General features: G+C 46.4%; 7 protein-coding genes across 7 annotated transcripts; 4 read left to right on the top strand and 3 right to left on the bottom strand.

Annotated features, from left to right (window-relative positions):
* Nucleotides 1-2,948: 2,948 nt before the first annotated feature.
* On the top strand, nt 2,949-4,057 carry GLAREA_09104 (SH3-domain-containing protein; the record flags this gene model as incomplete). Its single annotated transcript, XM_008078065.1, has 3 exons — nt 2,949-3,101; nt 3,173-3,460; nt 3,509-4,057. 3 exons carry the CDS (start codon nt 2,949-2,951, stop codon nt 4,055-4,057), a joined length of 990 nt encoding a protein of 329 aa, XP_008076256.1.
* Nucleotides 4,058-5,191: 1,134 nt separating this feature from the next.
* Nucleotides 5,192-7,396, top strand: GLAREA_09103 (Glutathione synthetase ATP-binding protein; the record flags this gene model as incomplete). Its single annotated transcript, XM_008078064.1, has 2 exons — nt 5,192-6,116; nt 6,165-7,396. The coding sequence occupies 2 exons, from the start codon at nt 5,192-5,194 to the stop codon at nt 7,394-7,396; spliced, it is 2,157 nt and encodes a 718-aa protein (XP_008076255.1).
* A 1,471-nt stretch (nt 7,397-8,867) lies between these two features.
* GLAREA_09102 (uncharacterized protein) lies at nt 8,868-12,048 on the bottom strand (the record flags this gene model as incomplete). The annotated part of the gene is made up of 4 exons (XM_008078063.1): nt 8,868-10,533; nt 10,673-11,264; nt 11,336-11,468; nt 11,650-12,048. The coding sequence occupies 4 exons, from the start codon at nt 12,046-12,048 to the stop codon at nt 8,868-8,870; spliced, it is 2,790 nt and encodes a 929-aa protein (XP_008076254.1).
* A 726-nt stretch (nt 12,049-12,774) lies between these two features.
* On the bottom strand, nt 12,775-14,331 carry GLAREA_09101 (P-loop containing nucleoside triphosphate hydrolase; the record flags this gene model as incomplete). The annotated part of the gene is made up of 7 exons (XM_008078062.1): nt 12,775-13,015; nt 13,066-13,533; nt 13,585-13,722; nt 13,773-13,860; nt 13,913-14,029; nt 14,090-14,165; nt 14,311-14,331. The coding sequence occupies 7 exons, from the start codon at nt 14,329-14,331 to the stop codon at nt 12,775-12,777; spliced, it is 1,149 nt and encodes a 382-aa protein (XP_008076253.1).
* A 623-nt stretch (nt 14,332-14,954) lies between these two features.
* On the top strand, nt 14,955-16,331 carry GLAREA_09100 (WD40 repeat-like protein; the record flags this gene model as incomplete). Its single annotated transcript, XM_008078061.1, has 4 exons — nt 14,955-15,063; nt 15,120-15,304; nt 15,356-15,712; nt 15,759-16,331. The coding sequence occupies 4 exons, from the start codon at nt 14,955-14,957 to the stop codon at nt 16,329-16,331; spliced, it is 1,224 nt and encodes a 407-aa protein (XP_008076252.1).
* A 158-nt stretch (nt 16,332-16,489) lies between these two features.
* Nucleotides 16,490-17,455, bottom strand: GLAREA_09099 (RNA-binding, RBD; the record flags this gene model as incomplete). Its single annotated transcript, XM_008078060.1, has 2 exons — nt 16,490-17,345; nt 17,400-17,455. 2 exons carry the CDS (start codon nt 17,453-17,455, stop codon nt 16,490-16,492), a joined length of 912 nt encoding a protein of 303 aa, XP_008076251.1.
* A 640-nt stretch (nt 17,456-18,095) lies between these two features.
* GLAREA_09098 (uncharacterized protein) lies at nt 18,096-20,087 on the top strand (the record flags this gene model as incomplete). The annotated part of the gene is made up of 7 exons (XM_008078059.1): nt 18,096-18,249; nt 18,298-18,453; nt 18,504-18,883; nt 18,936-19,029; nt 19,077-19,720; nt 19,774-19,922; nt 19,979-20,087. The coding sequence occupies 7 exons, from the start codon at nt 18,096-18,098 to the stop codon at nt 20,085-20,087; spliced, it is 1,686 nt and encodes a 561-aa protein (XP_008076250.1).
* Between the last annotated feature and the right edge of the window lie 245 nt (nt 20,088-20,332).

Genomic DNA, 20,332 nt, shown 5'->3' with positions numbered 1-20,332 from the left:
ACGGGCGTATTTAGAGTTCCCTGGTTTTCGTTGGTCGTTCTGGTCGTAAGTTTCTTGGGACGGCGACCAAAAATTATACATACCCCTTTAGAATGAATTATCGGAATTGATGAAGAACAGTTTTGGGATGTGAGAGTTGCTTACTGTAAAGATCTAGGTACTCACACCTACCATCCTACGGTCGTCTTCCAAGGTCGTTTTCTGATTATTCTATCCATAATATTCGAACAATCATCAAAACGTCAAGAGTTAGGTCGCAGGACGCGGTAACTAATCTACTACAACCGTAGTACAACATTTACCCTAGAACACTTTACCACCACACAACTCAGCGGTACCTTTTAAAGAGACCATCCAAACTCCTCATCACTCCCACTCAACCAGCCCTTCACATTTAGATTATATCATCCTCGTCAGCTCATCTCGGCTTCCCTCATCCTTCTCACCCTCCTGCCTCCTCTCGGCAATTACGCATTCTGCTTTCCATTACCTATTACCTCAACTCTCTAATGTACGAATATCTCGCCACCTCCCAACAATTTACGGATCTACAAAATTTCTTCGTCATTCGATTAGTAGAACTTGGATGCGCTGCATTAGTCGATGCCCGCCCGGTTCGCACCGGCATGGAGGTCCAGTGAGGAGAGATGGTCAGCCACAATTCGATCTGCATTTGCGGGGTGCACTGCCACTGTGGCGTTGGATGTGGCTGGTGACATTCTTTTTGAGGCGATTTCCGGTTTCTCCCGTCCCATATAGGTAAGATACTGGTTGGTAAGTAAGTAGTAAGTGTTCTAGTATACGAAATCAGCATCTTGCGCTTCTGTCAAATCCGAAAAGTTTTGGCGTTGGTGATAAGAAAAGGGAAATGAGCAGGGGCCTGCTACGCATTTGATCTGCGGGTGATCATAAGGTCTAGATTTCTGAGCATTTGGGTTTTGGGGACGGGGGTGGGGTTATGGCATTAAAAGGGATTTCCGGATATGGTGATTATTATTTGGAAAGAGACGGGAGGATATTGTCTTTGAGAGATTGAACATTGATTCGGAGAGGAGATGAGGGGAGAATGAATTCGTAAGGAGTGTGGAAGTGATTGGTTGGGAAGTAGATATCGTGAGAAGCGCTCAGGTCCAATGGTGTGAATGCGCTGGCTGTTTAATCTGGGTGATTATTTCCCAGACGATAGCTTGGATTTCGTCATGTCCGGCTCTTCATTTTCAGATTCTGTGTCATGAATCTCATCACTGTGGTTCCGTAGGTGATGAACTGGACAGGAGTACATTCTCCCCCCTTGAAACGTGTGAGAGATCAGGGGGGCGGCTCTGTTCTCTGGGAATGATCCACTTCTGCATGTTCTACGCTCCGACGAAAAGGCACGCCCACTACTCGTTGACAACGGCTGGTGCAGGTGGTTATGAGGACAGACGCGCTATTTCGAGAGGGACTGGTGAAAGGGTTGGACTTGGGGATTTGGGCGGCTGTTTGGGTGGTGAGTGGTGAGACATTGGCTTGGGGGAAGCGCGGAGGTATCTACGAAGCTATTCAAGTGGGAGCTTGATTTAATATGGATAGGTATTTGACTTCTTGACTGTTGTACTGTGGAATAAATGAATAGAAAGATCGTGACCCGCTAGATTCAGGAACGACAGATTCCATTTAAACTCCCAAGTCTTAATCTGCAATTCTCATAGGGTTGTGTAAAGGAGTCTCCTTGCAGCGTAATTAATCAATCTACGTATCCGCGTACAAAGTCTCCACTAATCAAGAGATAATGTCCTGTCAAAATGCAGTTCCTCCACAGTTTATAGGGTTTATACGACTTTTGAGTTGCCATGATTTAATTCTTGCTTGGGATAATCATCCAGAACTCTCTGGCCCTGCATCTTACTTGATGGTAGTGTTGCACCGCCGCCCGGATCTTCAACCCCCTCCTGCGTTGAACGGCACCTTTTTCCTGACTGCATCTGCCACTCCTTGGAAGTCCCGTCACATCACATCGCCACGCGCAGTATCACAGAACACCGAATAACGGGCGTCAAAAAGAGGAAGCACACCAGCGGTGAATGGAACAGCACTTTCTTGTTGAATAAGTCGTTTGTTTACATAGCAAATACTCCGCACTTACTGATTGCGACGCTACCACCGCTACTGAATCCGGCCGCGCATCAGCTTGGAGCCCAAGCCCAAGCGAGATATTTATTTCCCAGCAGGGACAGACTCAGGGACACTTCTGCACCAGCCAAAGAGCCGTCGACCCTCGACCTCGCATAGCAATCTTGACATATCTTCTCTCCACCCCCCAGCGCCCCTTCCTTTCTCTCCCTCCGTCGTCGTCGAAACTTTTAATTATCACCAACCAACAACCGGCGAGACGACAAACAACCGATCGACAGCCTTCAAACGCTTTGCTCGACTCCACGACTTGCAGCGTTCCACACTCTTTCCACACGATTGTCGCGTTCACCCCCTTCGCAAGAAAACCCCATTTATTCCCGCGCCAACACAGCAGCCTCATCCCCTTCTCCGCGCCTGCGCCTCCCTTCCCAGTCCCATTTTCCATCCCCCGCCCGCCTGAAGCACGATAATTTCTACCACGTCGACCAATTCATTATTCGCCCTGGACGACCTCGACTATTAACAACGGCCATTGTCACGTCGCACACGTCACGTCGCCCGTTATTGTCTGGGTTTCCCCAAACTTCCGAGCTTTGAACCAGCAGGGTCGGTCCAGACAGCTCCCGATCTGCTGAAACGCTTCAATTGCACCAAGCACCCTTCTTCCATCATCGTTTGGGCCGCCGCAGTCACAGACGAACACTTTTTCCACGACGAATTCTTTCGCAGCACGGTCGGTTGAATCGACTGTCACAGCTCCGCGACTCTAATTCATTCTACCTCGATTCCATCTTCACCCACGAGGACCATCGACCTCCAACCCAAACTCCCTTATGCCATCTTACGGATCGCTGCATTCGCCATCTCTTCGTAAAATGAACGGCGGTATGGATATGAAAGGAAGACGAACAGGGGGAATGAGGACGATGAGTATGGACAATATTTTGGGCGACCCCTTCGCGCTGGCGACGGTGTCAATTGCGATGGTATGTTGGCCCTCGACTCTTCCTGGCTGCGCCGCACGAGAATGATCAAAGCTAACATATGATGTGAACAGCTCGCGTGGTTTATCGCCTTTGTCGGATCAGTAATTGCGACGGCTGAGAAATTAGATCCTGCTTTCCCTAATTATTCGTGGTTCGCGGTTGCATACATGTTATGCGCAATTATCGGTGTCTTCGTGGTCATTGCATCTGACACCACGCAAACATATCATGTAGCCATCGTTGGTTATCTTGCTTGCGGTCTCGTATTGACCAGCTCATCGGTCAACTCTACCATCTACTCTTCCAATGGCGCAAAAGAAGCAACTGCTGCTGGCCACATTTTGCTCTCTATGGTTAATGTAAGTCTCTTGATACATCATTCTGAATCCAGCTGACAGTTGTATCAGATTGTGTGGATTTTCTATTTCGGGTCAACACCTTCGGCTGTTCCTCGTGCATACCTCGATTCCTTTGCCCTCCACAAAGACCACCGGGCTTCTTCGCAAGGTGGACGAGGGATGACCAATGGATACGCAACTGGCCGACCAGATACCTCAGTTTCTTCAAATGTACCACCACAAATGTATACATCTGCCCAGCTTGGAGGCTTCGAGACTTCATCACCGGTGGCAGGTTTCCCAGGGGGCCCAGTTGGAGCGGAGCGTAATTCTTCCCAGCCACGATTTGGCAATAACACAACGACGAACACTCTAGGTGGTGGACCCGGCCCAATGAGCAGCGAACCTACCGCAACGGAAGTAGTACAACCAACCGAATATCCATACCGAGCGAAGGCCATCTACTCATACGAGGCTAACCCAGATGATGCCAACGAAATCTCCTTCTCCAAACACGAAATCTTAGAAGTATCAGATGTCAGCGGAAGATGGTGGCAAGCGAAGAAGGAAACCGGAGAGACTGGAATTGCACCATCGAATTACTTGATTTTATTATAAGCTTCTCGAAATGAACGTTAGGATCTTACTTCCACGGAATGGATCAAAATATGGGCGGTTATACTGGAGTGGAGGAGTTATGTAATAAGTCAATGTGCTACGACTGGTCTCTTTTGTTTTCTCGACACGCCGCCATCAAACCGACTTCTTTAAAACTATCATCAACGACTACACTACCCGTTTGTTACATATCAAAAGCAGCGGCGCTGTCCTCTTTTTATCTCTCGAAATCTTCTTGGACTATCCACGAAAACGATGTGATTCGAGACGGGAAAATAATACCCATGGCATGTTTTTGCTTACTTCGCTCGTTTATCTTGCTTGCGGAGTTCATTACTGGCTGAGAAATATTATGAATTGATGGAGCGTAAACAGAATATCGGCTCTCATTCTATCTTTCCGGCCGACAATCTTAGTACGGAATTGAAAGGTGGAATGTTTGGGAGTGGAGAGACCAAGGTACTGGGATGGTCCTGATTGATACACCTTTGGGCATTAATTTGGCGTTTTCTCGAGTTGTTTTTTTTCCATTTATTACTTTTTACTCTGCACCTTTTGTTTGTTTAGTGTCTGATATCTGAAGAGGAAGGGAGGGAATGGGGTGAAAGAATAGTGTGGATGGCAAGGGATGCGGAGAATCAGGTCTCAAATACAGACTTGATCACGCTCAGGTGGTGATATGATGGGAAATGGGTGAGATGCTTTGACTTTGTTGTTAGAGTTAGAATTGGGTGATGGGGCTGAATTGAAATGATTACAAAAGAAGATTGCAGGTTTTTGTGATGTCTGCAATGATAGTCATGAGTTGTTGGAACTCACGCTTACGGGTCTGCATTCAGTATATCATCAAGCTCACTCGTTCTATTCCAATTTCGACTTATAACAGGAGTGTGAACCTTTACCACTCCATGTGCTAATCACGAGTAAGTGAACAGTGCGGAAAGATGGCAGACGACTCAACTTCCCCACAAAGCCGGTATGGGGTAACGGTTTAAATGGCGGGGCCGAGGAACGGCTACAACCGGCTGAACCACAACTTCAACCTCGAATGTCAATACGATTTCGACTTTCTCCATGAGATGGAGCTTTCCTACTTGCACAAGTTCAACTGATGGATCACATAGAGTAGCCAACATGTTACACGCTTCGAGATCACGAGCGTTTAGTCGCGTACTCACCAGTACACAATTGCGACATAGATCAACGACAACTTCCCCCCTCACCTCAACCGCCATAGCTCAACCTATAACCTCCGTCCTAATTGCCAATCGAGGAGAAATCGCCCTTCGAGTGGGTCGAACAGCCTCAGATCTCGGTGTGCGATGTACAACCATCTACACGGACCCAGACGCCCACTCACAACATGCGCTCTCCTCTCCCTTTGCCGTAAACCTCGGCGCTCCATCCGCGTACCTGGACGGTGAACGCATTATCAAAGCCGCGAAGGAGAATGGTTGCGAGGCTTTACACCCCGGATATGGGTTCTTGAGCGAGAACTCGGCGTTTGCGAAGAGGTGTGTGGAGGAGGGGTTGGTGTTCATTGGACCGCCGTGGAAGGCGATCGAGGCGATGGGGAATAAGAGTCGGAGTAAGGAGATTATGATTGCGGCGGGCGTGCCGTGTATCCCTGGGTATCATGGCGCGAATCAGGATCCCAAGTATCTTCTTGAGGAGGCGAAGAAGATTGGGTTTCCGGTTATGGTGAAGGCGGTTAAGGGGGGTGGTGGGAAGGGCATGCGGATTGCGATGACGCCGGATGAGTTTTTGGATAAACTTGAGAGTGCAAAGTCGGAGGGCAGGAATAGTTTCGGCGATGATGAGATGTTGGTTGAAAAGTACATTGCTACGCCCAGACATATTGAGGTGCAGGTTTTTGCGGATAAGTTTGGGAATGCGGTTGCGCTTGGAGAGAGGGATTGTAGTTTGCAGAGGAGACATCAGAAGATTCTTGAGGAAGCTCCGGCGCCGAATTTGGAGGAGGGAATTAGACAGGAGTTGTGGGAGAAGGCTAGGGCTGCGGCGCTGGCGGTTGGTTATGAAGGTGCTGGGACGGTTGAATGTAAGTGTTGATGTGCCGGTGTGAGAGATTTGCTAATGTGTCTTTTAGTCATATTCGACAATGATACTAACGAGTTCTTTTTCATGGAAATGAACACTAGACTACAAGTCGAACACCCAGTCACAGAAGAGATTACTGGAGAAGATCTAGTGTCATGGCAGTTCAAAGTTGCAGCAGGTGAACCACTTCCGTTGACGCAAGAACAAATTACGCAAAGAATAGCGGAACGAGGATGGGCTCTTGAAGCTCGGATTTACGCGGAGAATCCAGATCAGAATTTTATGCCTGATTCTGGAAAACTAATCCATCTCCGTACACCAAAACTATCTGATAGTGTTCGTATCGATGCTGGATTCATCGAAGGAGACACTGTTTCTTCAGCTTACGACGGTATGATTGCAAAACTCATTGTAAGCGGTCCAACACGAGAAGTCGCTCTTCGTAAAATGTACGCAGCATTGCAAGACTATGAAGTTGTCGGTCTGAGCACCAACATCGAATTCCTAAAACGAATCTGTAAAAGTCCCGATTTCATAAAAGGAGAAGTCGAAACGGGATACATTCAAAAACACCACGACGAACTCTTCACCCCCGAAATCACCAAACCCGAAACCTTCATCCAAGCAGCCCTCGGAATCCTCGCCCAAGAACAATCCTTAAAACCCACTTCTTCAGGACCACACGGTCTACTAATCGGCTACGGCTCACCCGACTCCCGCACCTTCTCCTTCGTTGTCGGAAACACAGACGCAACATCTAAACCCGATCCGACTACAGTAACAACAACCCAACTCGCCCCAAATCTCTACAACATCACCCTCACTTCTCCCTCATCAGAGCCCATAATTTACACCAACATCACAACCACCTCCACCCCAAAATCAATAACAACATTCTACCCGCACACCCGCCTAACCACCACCCTAATCCCCACGCCCTCCCCCCCATCCTCCCTCCCCGGCTCAAAAACCCTAACCCTCTTCCAAACCGGCACATCCACAACCCTCACGCTCCTCCCACCCGCCTGGCACGCCAGCGCATTGAACCTGAAAGCAGCAGCGAATACCGTGTTGGCGCCTATGCCCTGTAAGATCCTGCGGCATGAGGTGGCCGAGGGAGATAGCGTGGAGGTAGGACAGGCGTTACTCGTTATTGAGAGTATGAAGATGGAGACGGTTATTAGGGCGCCGAAGGCGGGGATGGTGAGGAGGTTGGTGGGCGTGGGGGAGATTTGTGGGGCGGGGAGGATGCTTGTTGGGTTTGTTGAGGAGGAGGAGTAGGGGGGATAATGAGGAAGGGGTGGGAGGGGGTTATGGCGTTTTGGGTTTTTGGTTGGGTGGGTTGGTGAGTGATAGATGTGAAATAAAATTTTCAAGACTACATTTTGCTGTGTTTTGTTTATTTTCGATTGTGATAACCACAGTAAGTGAGCTTTATCTCCATTCTATCAACATGAAGCAACGAATTTACCTAGAAATTAGAATTTGATCAAATCACCTCACTCAAAAATCTCAAATTCGTCTGCATTTCGAATAAAATCCCCACCAAGTATACTTCTATAGCATGAACAGTCTAGCAAATACATGCCGTTGAAAGTAGATTTATGATACGATGATGACATGAGGGATAGAACTGGGCACACCCACACTACTATTTCTATTTCTATTTCTATTTACAACACAGACGTATCACTGCACGACTTTACAATTCCTCCAAAACCATCACACTATCCAGTCCTGCCACCATCCTCAATCACGCATTCCTCCCCAAACAAAAAGCTCCTCCTCGTGACTCTTCAGCTGAAAGCTCGCACTCTGTTACACTTGACACACACAAGCTACTATGAGAAGCTTTAATTTGAAAATAAATTAAATGAACTCTTTATTTTGTTCATATGCACATCCTCCTCCTTGACACTCACAAGCACTCCCCTGCCAAACCTTCGATCCCCATCATCTCACATAAACAACTCCATTAGACAAAAACTCATGTACTACTGATTCTATAGACCCTACTCTTCCAAAAGTTCAAAGCTGCCACTATGACAAAGCGTTACTCGTTTACGTTATATGAACCTCTCTATCAGTTATACATTCAAGACTTGGTACGAAGACTCTTGCTCTGATGTTGATTCTTTATTGGTACTTTCACTTACAGAGGCAAGATTATGGGATAATAGCTACTGAGCCGCGTTACCGTATGTATAATACTTGTTTAGGATTGATTTAGTGGGTTTTTTCGTGACTAATTTTTGTTTGAGGAAGTTTACTGGTTGAGGTAAAGTTGAGTGACTTAAGCTGTTATAATTGAAATAGACTATATACATACATATATATAAATATTTGGATCTTGCTGGCATAATAGAAGCCACATGAAGTATAACTGGTATGCATGGCCCGAAAACGGAATTATATAACAACTTTCTAAGGAACAAACATAACATCTCAGCTTAAAGACTACAAATTACAATACATACCTTAATCTTAATATTCAACAGCTATTATATCAAAAGCCACCTACCTACCTTACTTCCTACGTAAAGGAATTTTAATCTTCGAACTCGTCCCTCCCTTCTTACCCCCGCCTTTACCAATCCTCTTTTCACACCCAAAATACTCCCAAACAGCAAACCAAGCAACCAACGTCCGCTGATGCGGATACTTCCAACTTCTTACATCCAGATCCCCCGGCTTCTCCGTCGAAGCCGACATTCTCAGTATCCAATCAAGAAAAGCGAGCCATCCAGAGTCATTATCCGCAACCTTCCTCTCCAATAAAATTTGCACGGCGTCGTTTCCATTGAAATTTAATGACATAATACTGCTTGATTGTATGACAGGTAGTTTGGGGTAGTTCGGGATATCGGCGTCCCGGGAACCCGGAGGCTCTTTGGTCTTTGGTAAATTGACTGAACATATCGATGCCGATTAACCTTTTTTCTTTCTTGATAATCGATCGAATCTTTTCTTGGAGAGTTAGGTCGTTGATATGACTAGATACTTTGTCTTTGAGTATTTCTTCTAGAAACACTTCTTGAGAACCAAGTTGTGATTCGACGAATTGAAAATAAAGGGAGTTCGAATCTTGAGCAAGTTTCGATATGATTTCGACTCTTGTTGATTGGATCAAGCTTTGGAGCTCTTGGCTTTTCGTGATAAATGAAGTTTCGCTTCCAACAGATCCATACTTATATTGTTCCTCTTTTATAATAAAACAAAAGACCTTGTATTTAGAGAGAAGTAGGTCAACAGTTTTCAAAATTTCCTCATCTGTAACTTTACCTACGCTATCGCTCATTAGTATGTTAAGGAGTTTTCTCAACTCGAAAGAGCTAGAGGGGAGAACCTCCAGCTTTGCAACAGCAGGTGCTATTTGTATTGCTTGTTGGTCCACGAAGGGAAATTGAGCAGATCGAAACGATGGACGTATAGGATCGTCACTTGTAAGAACTGCAAATATTTCTTGTGGCGAAGTAATGGGGTTTGGCGGTTTGCTTGTCGGTGGTTGAGAAGACTGACGCAACAGGCCCTTCACTTCAGGCCTGATTGACTTTGGATATTGTTTTCCATGATAACCGCTTGACCTCTCTATTGCGTATTCCTGCAAGACAGTATTTGTGATACTTTTTATAGTCATAGGTAAGGCTAGTTCTCTTTCCGCTTGTAGAGCCACTGCCAAATTGCCCAAATAAGATATTTGTTTTCGATCGCAGGGTAGCTGGTTGTTTCTTGAGAGAATACGCATCCAGTTTATGAGATCAACCTCACTGCCAAACACCGCCTCGGGGCAAAGTCGGTCAGCCCTGGACGCGTTCCTGCTTGGGTGTCGAGCATAGTAGATCCAGTGATCTGCAGCGTACTTGACGAACGGAAACTCCTCAATTATGGTGTCCTTGAAGTTCCTAGAGCAGTGTAGAAGCATTGCTAATGACACTTCCATCAGTGTAGCATGTGCTTGAGGTTCTGTAATATGAAGACTGTTCCATCTACCCAGTTGAATGCGCGACGAACTTAGGTACTCTTTCACAGAAAAGTGAGCCAGGCTAACCTCTAGCTTGCCAATATGGGGCTTGTTTTTCGAGTTCGATGCCTGCACCGTCTTGACGCGAGCCAAATCAAGTGCTATTACTGGAATCTCTAGAACATCTAGTGGTTTCTTGTCTGGATCAACGCGCAAGAAGCAGTTTGAATCAATCGTTGAAATATCAGCAACTTCCTCAAGGTGTAATGGGCGAGTTGAGTATGCTAAACAATGTAGAATATGTTGTGTTTGGTGATGTTGTTCCGGGTCAATACGTGACAGAATTCGATCATAGGTTGCATCGAGGGTTTTAGGCAGTGAGCTGAGAGTGTTTCGCAGAGCACTTGGAGATAGGCAGTCTTTCAATGCATCCATTTGACAGACCACCCGGCGAAACCTATATGATCTTGTTAGCATTTACTTCTATCACCGTGACAGGCTAAAGAATGGTAAACATAGAACTGACCCCCAGGTACGGCAGAATCTTCTTCAAATTGTTTACTCGGACGAACTTACTTGGAGTGGAAGACACTCACATTTCCCCACAGTTTGTGATCAGTGTAGATGATATTTCCGCTTGTATGTCTGGTCGATTTCTCCATCGCCTTAGTCGCTGATCTGACAGTAATCGTTCATATACGTAGATTTGGATGTCTCCATCAATCACAGAATCTTCAAGGGATATTATAGCCTCTCCAGCCAGTCGTAACATGGTCTGCTCGATCTGGTACTCCTTCCGACTTGTCACCAGTATGTGAAGATTATCAAGATGCCAACTTTCCATGACTTCAAGGTCCTCAAGGAGCTCAATCCATTCTTCACATTCATCGAGCGCATCTAATAATATGAATGTATCATCCGAAAGCTCGATCAGGCTCCTGATGATGTGTAGGATTTCTTGAGTGGAGGGTTGACGTAACCCACGCAAGCATTTGTCAAAAACAGACTTCAATACGTCTGGCGTTCGTGGAGCTTGGAGGAGTAGTTGGATAGCCAGTGACTGGAGCATCTTTTGGTGTTTTTGTTTGTCCTTGTCTGCAAAATCGAAATAGAAATAAGCCACGCATCGTGTACCAGAGGATGCTTGATGCTGCTCGAGAACATTCTGCACGGTTGTTGAACTTAAAACTGTTTTGCCACAGTCAGCCTTCCCAGAAAGCCAAAGGAAGGAGCGAGGAAGAACGTTCCAACACGCGAACTCTGAACTTTCGAGGAACCAATTGCCGGTTTTGCTACGGCGCTTTGCGCACGCGTCGTTGAAGTTTGTGGATGGGTCAGGCACTGATTGCGATAACCACCTCTGGATCCTTTTGCTCTGTTTTCGGGTTTCTTCTGCACGCGGTATGTTAGAATGAGATCGATAACAAGATTTGATTGAGTGGGTTATACGTACGCTGTTCTGCACGCCGATGGATATGATAAGTCAAAGATCTGAACTCATCAGCCATGAGACATGGATGGTAGGAGGGATCAAACACATTTGATCTGTGGCTAGAGCAAGATTCAAAGTTACCCTGAGACGTCCAAGATTATCTAGACATTTCCTCGTATCTTTTTCCTTCAGCGGCCATCCAGTAGCAATAATCAAGGCTCTCCTCTTCGATCTTTCTTTTCCAGCCCAGCTGGGCGGCTCTAATTTGTGTGCAAGTTGTTGCAGTTCCGCTTTGCATAGTTCCAATGCACCTCTTGTTAAAGTGCTAGAGAGCTGACGGTATCTACTGTTTTCATCGCTTTCCACGACGATGAAAAGGTGTTCTAGCACACTTCGCAACGATCGGAGTTCTAGCAGTAGCTTAGGTAGGCTCCACAGCTCATTGCGTAGGGCTGAGGCATAGTCGCTGCAGATTGAGATGACTGTCTTCGCGGCATCAAGTACAGCTATCACACTTGCAGCAGCACTTAGACCGTCCATGTCATCGACAGTCAGCTCTGAGTTGGTTCGAACGATTCCAATGGCATCTGGGTCGGGAAGTTATCGCAAACGCCCGTTTTGTATGCTGTGTAACGGACTAGAAAGTTTTCCGAACTCGTACTCTTGATGGGTTCATTTGCAGCACCCTTTCATTCGGCATCATCCGGAGCTTTGAGATAGATGACAACTGATCGAAGGTCTGCGTTGGTGAAACCAGTTTCAGATGTAACATGGTCTTTTTAACATCGAGTCACTATATTTGAACGAAAAGGGGTTGGTAGCCAATTGGGCACATTTGGCCGTCAAACCAATAGGTAGTCGATCGGAAAGAGCACTTACTTGATTTAAAACACAACATAAACTAGAGATATAACAAGTTAAGATTCTTGAAAACGCGCCACTATTATCATAATCAAGCCGTGGCTTTGTATTTTCAAAGGCTCAAAAAACTACATAAAAGAGTAAAGAAGCTGAAGTGTTCGCGCCATCCCATCCGCGGATCTCCCACGTTTGGGACCTAGAAACTGGAAGTAGGGTAACTGCACACTAGAAGGTGATAAGGAAACACATCATTAGCTTTCCCGAGCGCTGCCGTCAACGACCCGCAAAACAATCCTTCACATCTGACTCCATTACAGACAAGGAGGCAATAAGTGAAGGCCGGACCAAAGCACGCTCAATCCATCGAAGTCAAGCGCCATTGCAAAACACAACATCATATCCAGATTACTCGTGATCGACTGCTCCATTATGATGGGCCTCCAACTGTGCACTCTGCTCCCGCTGCATTCTTGCTTCGATTTCTTTCAGTTGGCTTTCGCGAGCTAGAAGTTCTTGTCTCTTCTCGTTGATTTCGCGTTGAACCTTGATTTCGATCTCGCGGAGTTTCTCTTCTTCACGTCTCAGCTGCTCCTCCTTTAGGCGGACAGACTGGGATGCCAAGTCTTCTGGGTTCATGGACGAGTCACTATGAATGGGTCAGCATATCGATCAATCATCTCGACTAGATAAACGTACATTCCACCACCACCGTCAACACTCTTGCTAAGTTTTTCGGTACGGTAGTTTTCGTAAAGGAAGTCGTGGGTGATTTCTTTCAGATCCGCCAAATGAGAGTGGAGGAGGGCGCTACGAATGGCTAGGAAATCAGAGTGCCTTGGGTTGTCAACCTCAACAACACCCCATGGATACTGTCTAGCTCGAACTTTGCGACCCCCGATCTCAACAACTTCATCTGAGCCGACAATCGCAAAAGGCATCAGACCGCGAAGCTCGGCATTTTCTTCGACTGTATCTTCGTCATCCTCCTCGATGTCGTATGGAAAGTTGTACACGGGGATTCTGTAGTGTTCGATATCCTCCATAACAAGCTTCTTTGACTCTGCCAACTCCGCTGGTGTGAGGGAATCAGCCTTTCCAATGACTGGAATGACGTTAACACGAGGAGAAAGACGCTTCATGAGCTCGATATCTAGTTCGCGAAGGCTAGAAAAACATTAGTTGTTGAAATTGTGATATGCGAAAGATAGTATTTACCCGTGGCCAGTTGGGGTAATGAAGTAAAGTAAGGCATGCACACGATTGTCGCGGAAACGTGGATTACGCTTAATACGGGATTCCTCCGCGAGAATATCGTCGTACTGGTTCTCGAGATAACCGACGATCTCTCCAAAACTAAATCTCATCAGCGAGGTCTAACGAAATACCGTCTCGGCGCATCGTACCTGGCTTCGTTATCGATTAGATCGCCAAAACCTGGTGTGTCGACGATTGTGAGAGAAATTCTAGTTCCCTCCTCGTCTAACTCTAGCTCTGCAAATCATCAGTTGCTTGACGTAGGTCATGTTCCCGAAGAGGCTCGTACCAACGGTGACTGGCTTGATTTTTACGTTCTCCTCAACATGAGCGTTCGACGCATCGTCGGCATCGAGTCCAGACAAAACCTTCTTCCCGCATAGTGTGTTCACAAACGTGGTCCGTCCTAAGAGATCCAATCAATTCTTGTCCTCTTCCACCTTGTCGCACAAGCCCGTTCACGTACCTGTGCCAGAGGCACCGCACACCATCAAACAAAACTGGATACCCTTTTTGACATTCTTCTTTCTGCGGATCTTGATCTGTACGGGATCTAGCATTAGTGATTGAACCTGGGATAGTGTGGGTAGGATTCAAACCCCAGCGTGGTACTGGACGAAAACACAAGAATCAGAAAGACCAAAAGGGGTTGAGGGAAGCTCGAGAGCTTTGGATAGATGTACGTACTGCGCCTAACGGAGAAGACATGATTTCGAAATGCGAAACGATCTATCGCACCGTCTTGTATTGTGAACTCGTTAAAGCGTTTGAGTGTAATGGCCAGTTGTAACGATCGAATGTTTGGTGGTGAGGTCGCGAAATTTAGAAGTTGCGGTCGAGGGTCGTTACTTCTTCAGGGGAATTTCCAATTAGCGAGATTCCGCGTTGACCTGGGGTCGAGGCTAAACCTTATCAAGACTTTTAGTGGGCCACGAGGCACGGAACGTTGACAGCGAGGCTGAAGTTTCCACCTCTTGACCGGATCTTGGACGAGCAAGACTACTTACTTCTTTCATGTAATTGAGATCTCCTTCTTTTCGGGGGTTCACAAACATCGAAATTGCTGCAACTCATTCCCTCTCGCCGGTCTCACAGATTCACAAATCTACACTGAATAACAAGTCCGACTTGTATCTATCCTCAAGGAGTGGGGCGAAACCTTCTCAAGACACTGCAATCACGCGATAACCATTCTAACTGCTATTCACATCAAGTTTCCGTCAATAATGAGCAAACCATAGGACAAACGACCAGTTTTGAGGACATAAAGCTTCCAGACTCCTTAGCTATTGCCATTTTATATTTATAACCTCGGCATCACAATTTCAAGAATGAATACACGACCAGCTATCGAGAGCTCAAACACTCCCGGAGCCCTGTCGGTCTCATTCAACCAAGATGCGAGTTGTTTTGCAGTGGGACTAGAGAATGGCTTCTCTAGTAAGTTGATACTCTTGTATGACGCATTGTAAAAAGACTAATAGAGGTCTACCTAGTATACCGATCAGACCCATGTAAACTTCATGTGGTTCGAGGTATGTTCTGTCAAGTATCACTTACGAAGGAGAAGCTAAGTATTGAAGACTTCAACGCTGGTATTGCTACTGTTGGCATGCTAGGAGCGACGAACTATGTTGCAATCGTTGGAGGAGGCAGAAAACCGAAATATGCCCAAAATAAAGTGAGCTGCACTGAAAATAATCCATTCAGCATGAAACTTACTAGAAACCAGGTAATCATCTGGGATGATAAGAATCAGAAAGTAAGATTTATATTGTCTGAGTTGGCGCCAGTCCGCGCAGTTCGCATGTCAAAGACTCACATTGTCGTTGTACTGCAATCATCTGTTCAGGTCTACAAATTTGAAGCACCACCACAGTTGTGGGGCGAATATCCGACAGTAGATAATCCGCATGGGATTTGTTGTCTAGGAACAAAGCATCTTGCTATTCCAGCAATCACTTCAGGTCAAGTCAGACTAATAGAGCTAGCTACGAAGAACGTCAGTCTGGTTCCTGCACACACTTCTCCATTAAGAGCTTTAGATATCAGCCGCGATGGACAGATTCTGGCTACTGCTAGTGAAACTGTAAGTACACTTGTCATGCTTAAAGGATCACTCTCATTCTTTACAGGGCACTTTGATACGAGTCTTTGCCATACCCAGCTTTTCTAAGCTAGCGGAACTCCGAAGAGGAGTCGATGCTGCAACTATATTTTCTTTAGCAATTGCACCTGGTGGTCAAATGCTTGCGGTTACATCAGACAAGTCAACGCTTCACATATTTGACATCCCTCATCCTTCAAAGCCAGCCAGAGCAGTCGCCTCGCCAGTTGGAAATCGATCGACAGCTCAGACAGGTGGTGTAAGCCCGGTGACAAGTGATGGCGATACGAATCAGAAATGGGGGGTACTTGGACGGATTCCACTGCTGCCAAAGTTCTTTTCCGATACCTACTCCTTTACTTCAGCAAATTTTGAGATAGGCGATGAAAGCTCATCCCAGAGTTCAACGAATCCGGGCACGCAGAGCGAAGCAGGAATCAGACTGTGCAAAGGAACCATAGGCTGGACCTCTGACGACTGTCTTATCATTGTAGGAGCAGGTAGAGATGCGCGGTGGGAGAGGTTCGTTATTGGGGAGAACCGTGAAGGAAAGCGGGAGTGCGAGAGACAAGGATGGAAGAGATATCGAGGGACGACATAAGCATACATACAAACATTTGATACTTAGCGCGGCGTTTAGGGTATGATCATAGTTGATAAGGCATAGGCTGGGTACATGCTGGAACATATCAACATCAAGATTCGAGGGCCAGACAGATCGTGTCTGAGGTAGTATTAAATTCAAACAGCATATCAAAACTATGTCCGGCTTTGACTTCTCCTTCTGCGGTCATTATGACTTCTACGTCGATCATAGTCGCGCTCATCACCTGGACTTGGACTTTTCCTCCTCCGTGGCATTGAGTCATCTCGCTTGATATGCTGATCTCGTGAAGACCTCTCACGACGTTCTTTGTTTCGAGGAGGTGAGTTATCTCGTGAGCGTGATCTTCGACTGCTCTTATGACCATCTCTCCTATGTCTCGACCTTCCCTCATCACCATCCCTCCTATCATCCTTCTCCCTTCTCGACTTATGATGATGGCGATGTTTACTCCTGGATTCCGAATAATTTCCACTCTTCTCACCCTTAACCCTCGCCAACGCCAGCTTAATCTCCTCCTTCTTATCCTCAATCAAGAACGCCTTCATAGGATCGTCATCATCATGTTCCTGTATCAATTTCGCCAACTCCCTCTCCTCTTTAATCATCGGTCTCTCACCTTCGCTCTCACTCTCGTCCGTCTTCCTCCTCTTCCTAGGCCCCTCCCCACCTCCCTCTTCATTTTCAATCGCAGTCAAATCAATGCCCTCATCCGGCGCATCATCCTTCTTCTTATACCTCGTATGATCCACCTTCAACGTCCTCCCCATAATCACACTACCTCCTAGATTATCCACCGCTAAATCCGTGCTCCGTTGATCCTCATATTTCAAGAATGCGAAACCCTTGGATTTCCCCGTCTCCTTGTCGCGGATCAGGTTTATGTATACGGGCTCGCCGAATTGGGAGAATATGGTTATTATGTCGCCTTCGGAAAGTTCGAATGGGAGACCGCCGATGTAGATGTAGGCTGTGTCGCGGTAGTCTGCATGCCATGAGGCTTCTGGGGAGCTGGACGGCTATCAGTATATTGTATTTCATTTGTAGGAGGCAGGTAGGACGTACACTCCATTTTCTAATTCCCGTTTGTTTAGTTCTTGTATCTGACGTATGCTATTCATATTTAGAAAAGACGCAAGCGCAGAACCGTGCTATTCGTGGGGAATTTGTTTCGAGGTGGGGTGAGTATTGGATGGAGTTCAGACGAGGCTGAAGTCAAAGTTTTGGGCCTTGCAGTTGCCAATGCAATTTGATACCCCCTGCTTCCCTGCTAATAGCGGCGTCTAGGCCCTGCATCGACCATCTACAAGTGCCGAATCAAGAATATGAAAGATCACTTTACTGTAAAGATCGACAGAGAAATGTTTGATATTGACAGAGAAAATACAGCAAGATTACTGTTTGCCCATTTTAAAAATTACATTGGACTGATTTCCATATATTAGTTGTAAAAACTAGTTTTCCCCAGACATGATGCTGCAACAAGTGGAGCATTAAGTGAAGCGGGTATTATTTCCTTCCGCCGCTTTTTTAGTACTCCAATATCGCGAACGGCATAAACTCCGACGAGGTTGACAACTTTGTCCAGAGTAACATCCACGCCATCAAACCTCCGCAAAGCCAAAAAGTACAGGTCAAAGCTGTAGCTCGAGTTCCAGTCTCTCTGAATTAACATGGCGGCTTCATAAACCGAGTTTCCTCTGCCCAAAGAGCTCTATTCCGCAACAAGTCGCGCCCCTGAGACGCGATTCGCAAGCCATCATGGCATCCTCCAACAACAGAACCTCCACATATACCCAATCCAGCGATCATGACAGACCCAAGAGCGCAGATGCGAAGAAGGATATGTGGTTTACCTTGCTAGATAGTGTAGCCAGTGGTAAAAGGTTACCTGAGAAGAACATACTGGTTCTAGGTTTGTCTCGGACTACCATTTGAAAGGCATTGGCTGACGGCGGGGCAGGAGGGACTACAGAAACGCAAAAGGAGTTTTTGGAAACATTATCGGCGGATGATACGAGGAAGAGCTCAGAAAGGCAGAGTAGTAAACAGCCGCCTGTTGCTAATAACTTTGCGCTGGGGTATACGTACCATGATGTTTTAGATGCTGATCATGAGGGTACGATTGCGGAATTCTTAATGGCAGTTCGAATTGCTAAATGGGAATAGATATCCTGGCACGACTTTCTCTATACCTCCTCGCCGACCCGTCGCCATCATTCACGCCTCTCCTCCAACCTCTCCTCACACCGGAAACTATTCCCAATACACTTATTGTAATATTACTGGACTGGTCAGAACCATGGTTTTGGTTGCGTCAATTACGAGACTGGATACGACTTCTTCGAACGTTACTTGTTTCATTGAGCGTGGAATCGAAAGAGAAAATGGAGGAAGTGATGCTTAGTTGGCGGGATAGAGGGCGTGGGGGGAACAATCTTGACGGGACCCCTACGGCTAGTGGTACGGATGGCGATGTCAGTTTGCCATTGGGTCCTGGAGAATGGGAAGAAGGTCTTGGATTGCCATTATGCGTGGTCTGTCAGAATGTGAGTTGTTCGAAGCAAAAAGGTACAAGCCAGGGTCCTAATCCACGTTCAGTCGGATCGAATAGAGAATCTGGAAAAAGAACGATCATGGAGGGAAGAGGAATTCGATTTTATCCTACAATTTCTACGGACAATTCTACTTAAACGTATGTCTGGTATTCAATATTACCAACTCATGGCTAATCAATAACAGACGGCGCATCACTTATATACACAATACCATCCGTCACAAGCCCTTTACAAAGTCTCATACATTCATCTCTCGGAATACACTCGCTTCTCAAGAAACAGCCATTAAAACACAACGTTATTGACCGCGACAAGGTTCTGGTACCTCCAAACTGGGATTCCTGGGGCAAGATCAGGGTGTTACGAGATGGCTTCGACGTCGAAGCAATCAACAAAGCCTGGTCCGTCGACATAGAAGAATCCTCATCACTCATCACAACCACAAACACAGAAGTCGAAACCACATCTCCAAAACCCCCAAGCGCAGCAGTCGAATCTTATGAAGAACAAATCCGCGATCCCCGTCTCGATGCTCTTCAAGCCACCTCCTCGGAAGCTCATGGCTCAAAACTCGAAGTCTCATCTCTCGAATCCCAAGCCTTCCTAGCAACCCAACTCGAAGTCCTAGAAAATATCCGCCAAGGTAGCGAACCCTCGGGTATGGATAGCAGTCGTCTCGCTCCCGGTCGAAGTATCTCCCAATCTGGCGTCGAAGGCAGCGATGATATGACTGCCGATGAGGGGAGAGTAAATGAACATATCGGTCCGGTGCAGTTTAACATGGGCGGTATACAAGTTGACGCCGATGACATGTTACAGCGATTAAAAGTAAACCCCCTTTTTACACCACCCTTAATATCTCACTAACACACCCCCCTTAGGACCGCCAAAACTACGCAACACCCGAACCATCTTCCCCCAGCCTAGGCGGCGGCGGTGACGGGAAATCTCAAAACGAAGCCCTCGCTTCCTTTTTCGCGGGGCTGATGAAGAAAACGGGGGGGTCTGTGGCGGGGAGTCCGAAACCTACGTAACTATTAAGGTGTGGGAAGAGGATGTGAGATTGAGAAGAGTGCTGATATGAAGGAGATGGCGTTCAAGTGCGAAGAATTCAGACGCAGCCAATCAGGAAGAATATGGCGTAGAGTATGAGAGGAGAGAACATGCTGTTGTGGACTTGGCGAGAAGAGCATGACATGCATACATATATGCATATTATTGTATGAAAAATACCTACCCTTTTATATGTCTATTGTTGATACCCCTTCTCGAGTATAGAAGGTCGACCCGCGTACGCATTTTTGTTATCAATAGACATAATGATATCAACGTCTCACATAATTGTCTATCATCTGATGCCGTGTCTCATGGTATGTACTATTCATCCTCGACAGTAAATGTTATTTCATAGGTAAATCGTTTTTTCCTCCCCATTTCAGA

The sequence above is a fragment of the Glarea lozoyensis genome (genome assembly GCF_000409485.1).
Source record: "Glarea lozoyensis ATCC 20868 chromosome Unknown GLAREA1, whole genome shotgun sequence".
Taxonomy (NCBI): domain Eukaryota; kingdom Fungi; phylum Ascomycota; class Leotiomycetes; order Helotiales; family Helotiaceae; genus Glarea; species Glarea lozoyensis.
Note: the sequence above shows the minus strand (reverse complement) of the source record. Positions and strands in the feature narration are given on the sequence as shown.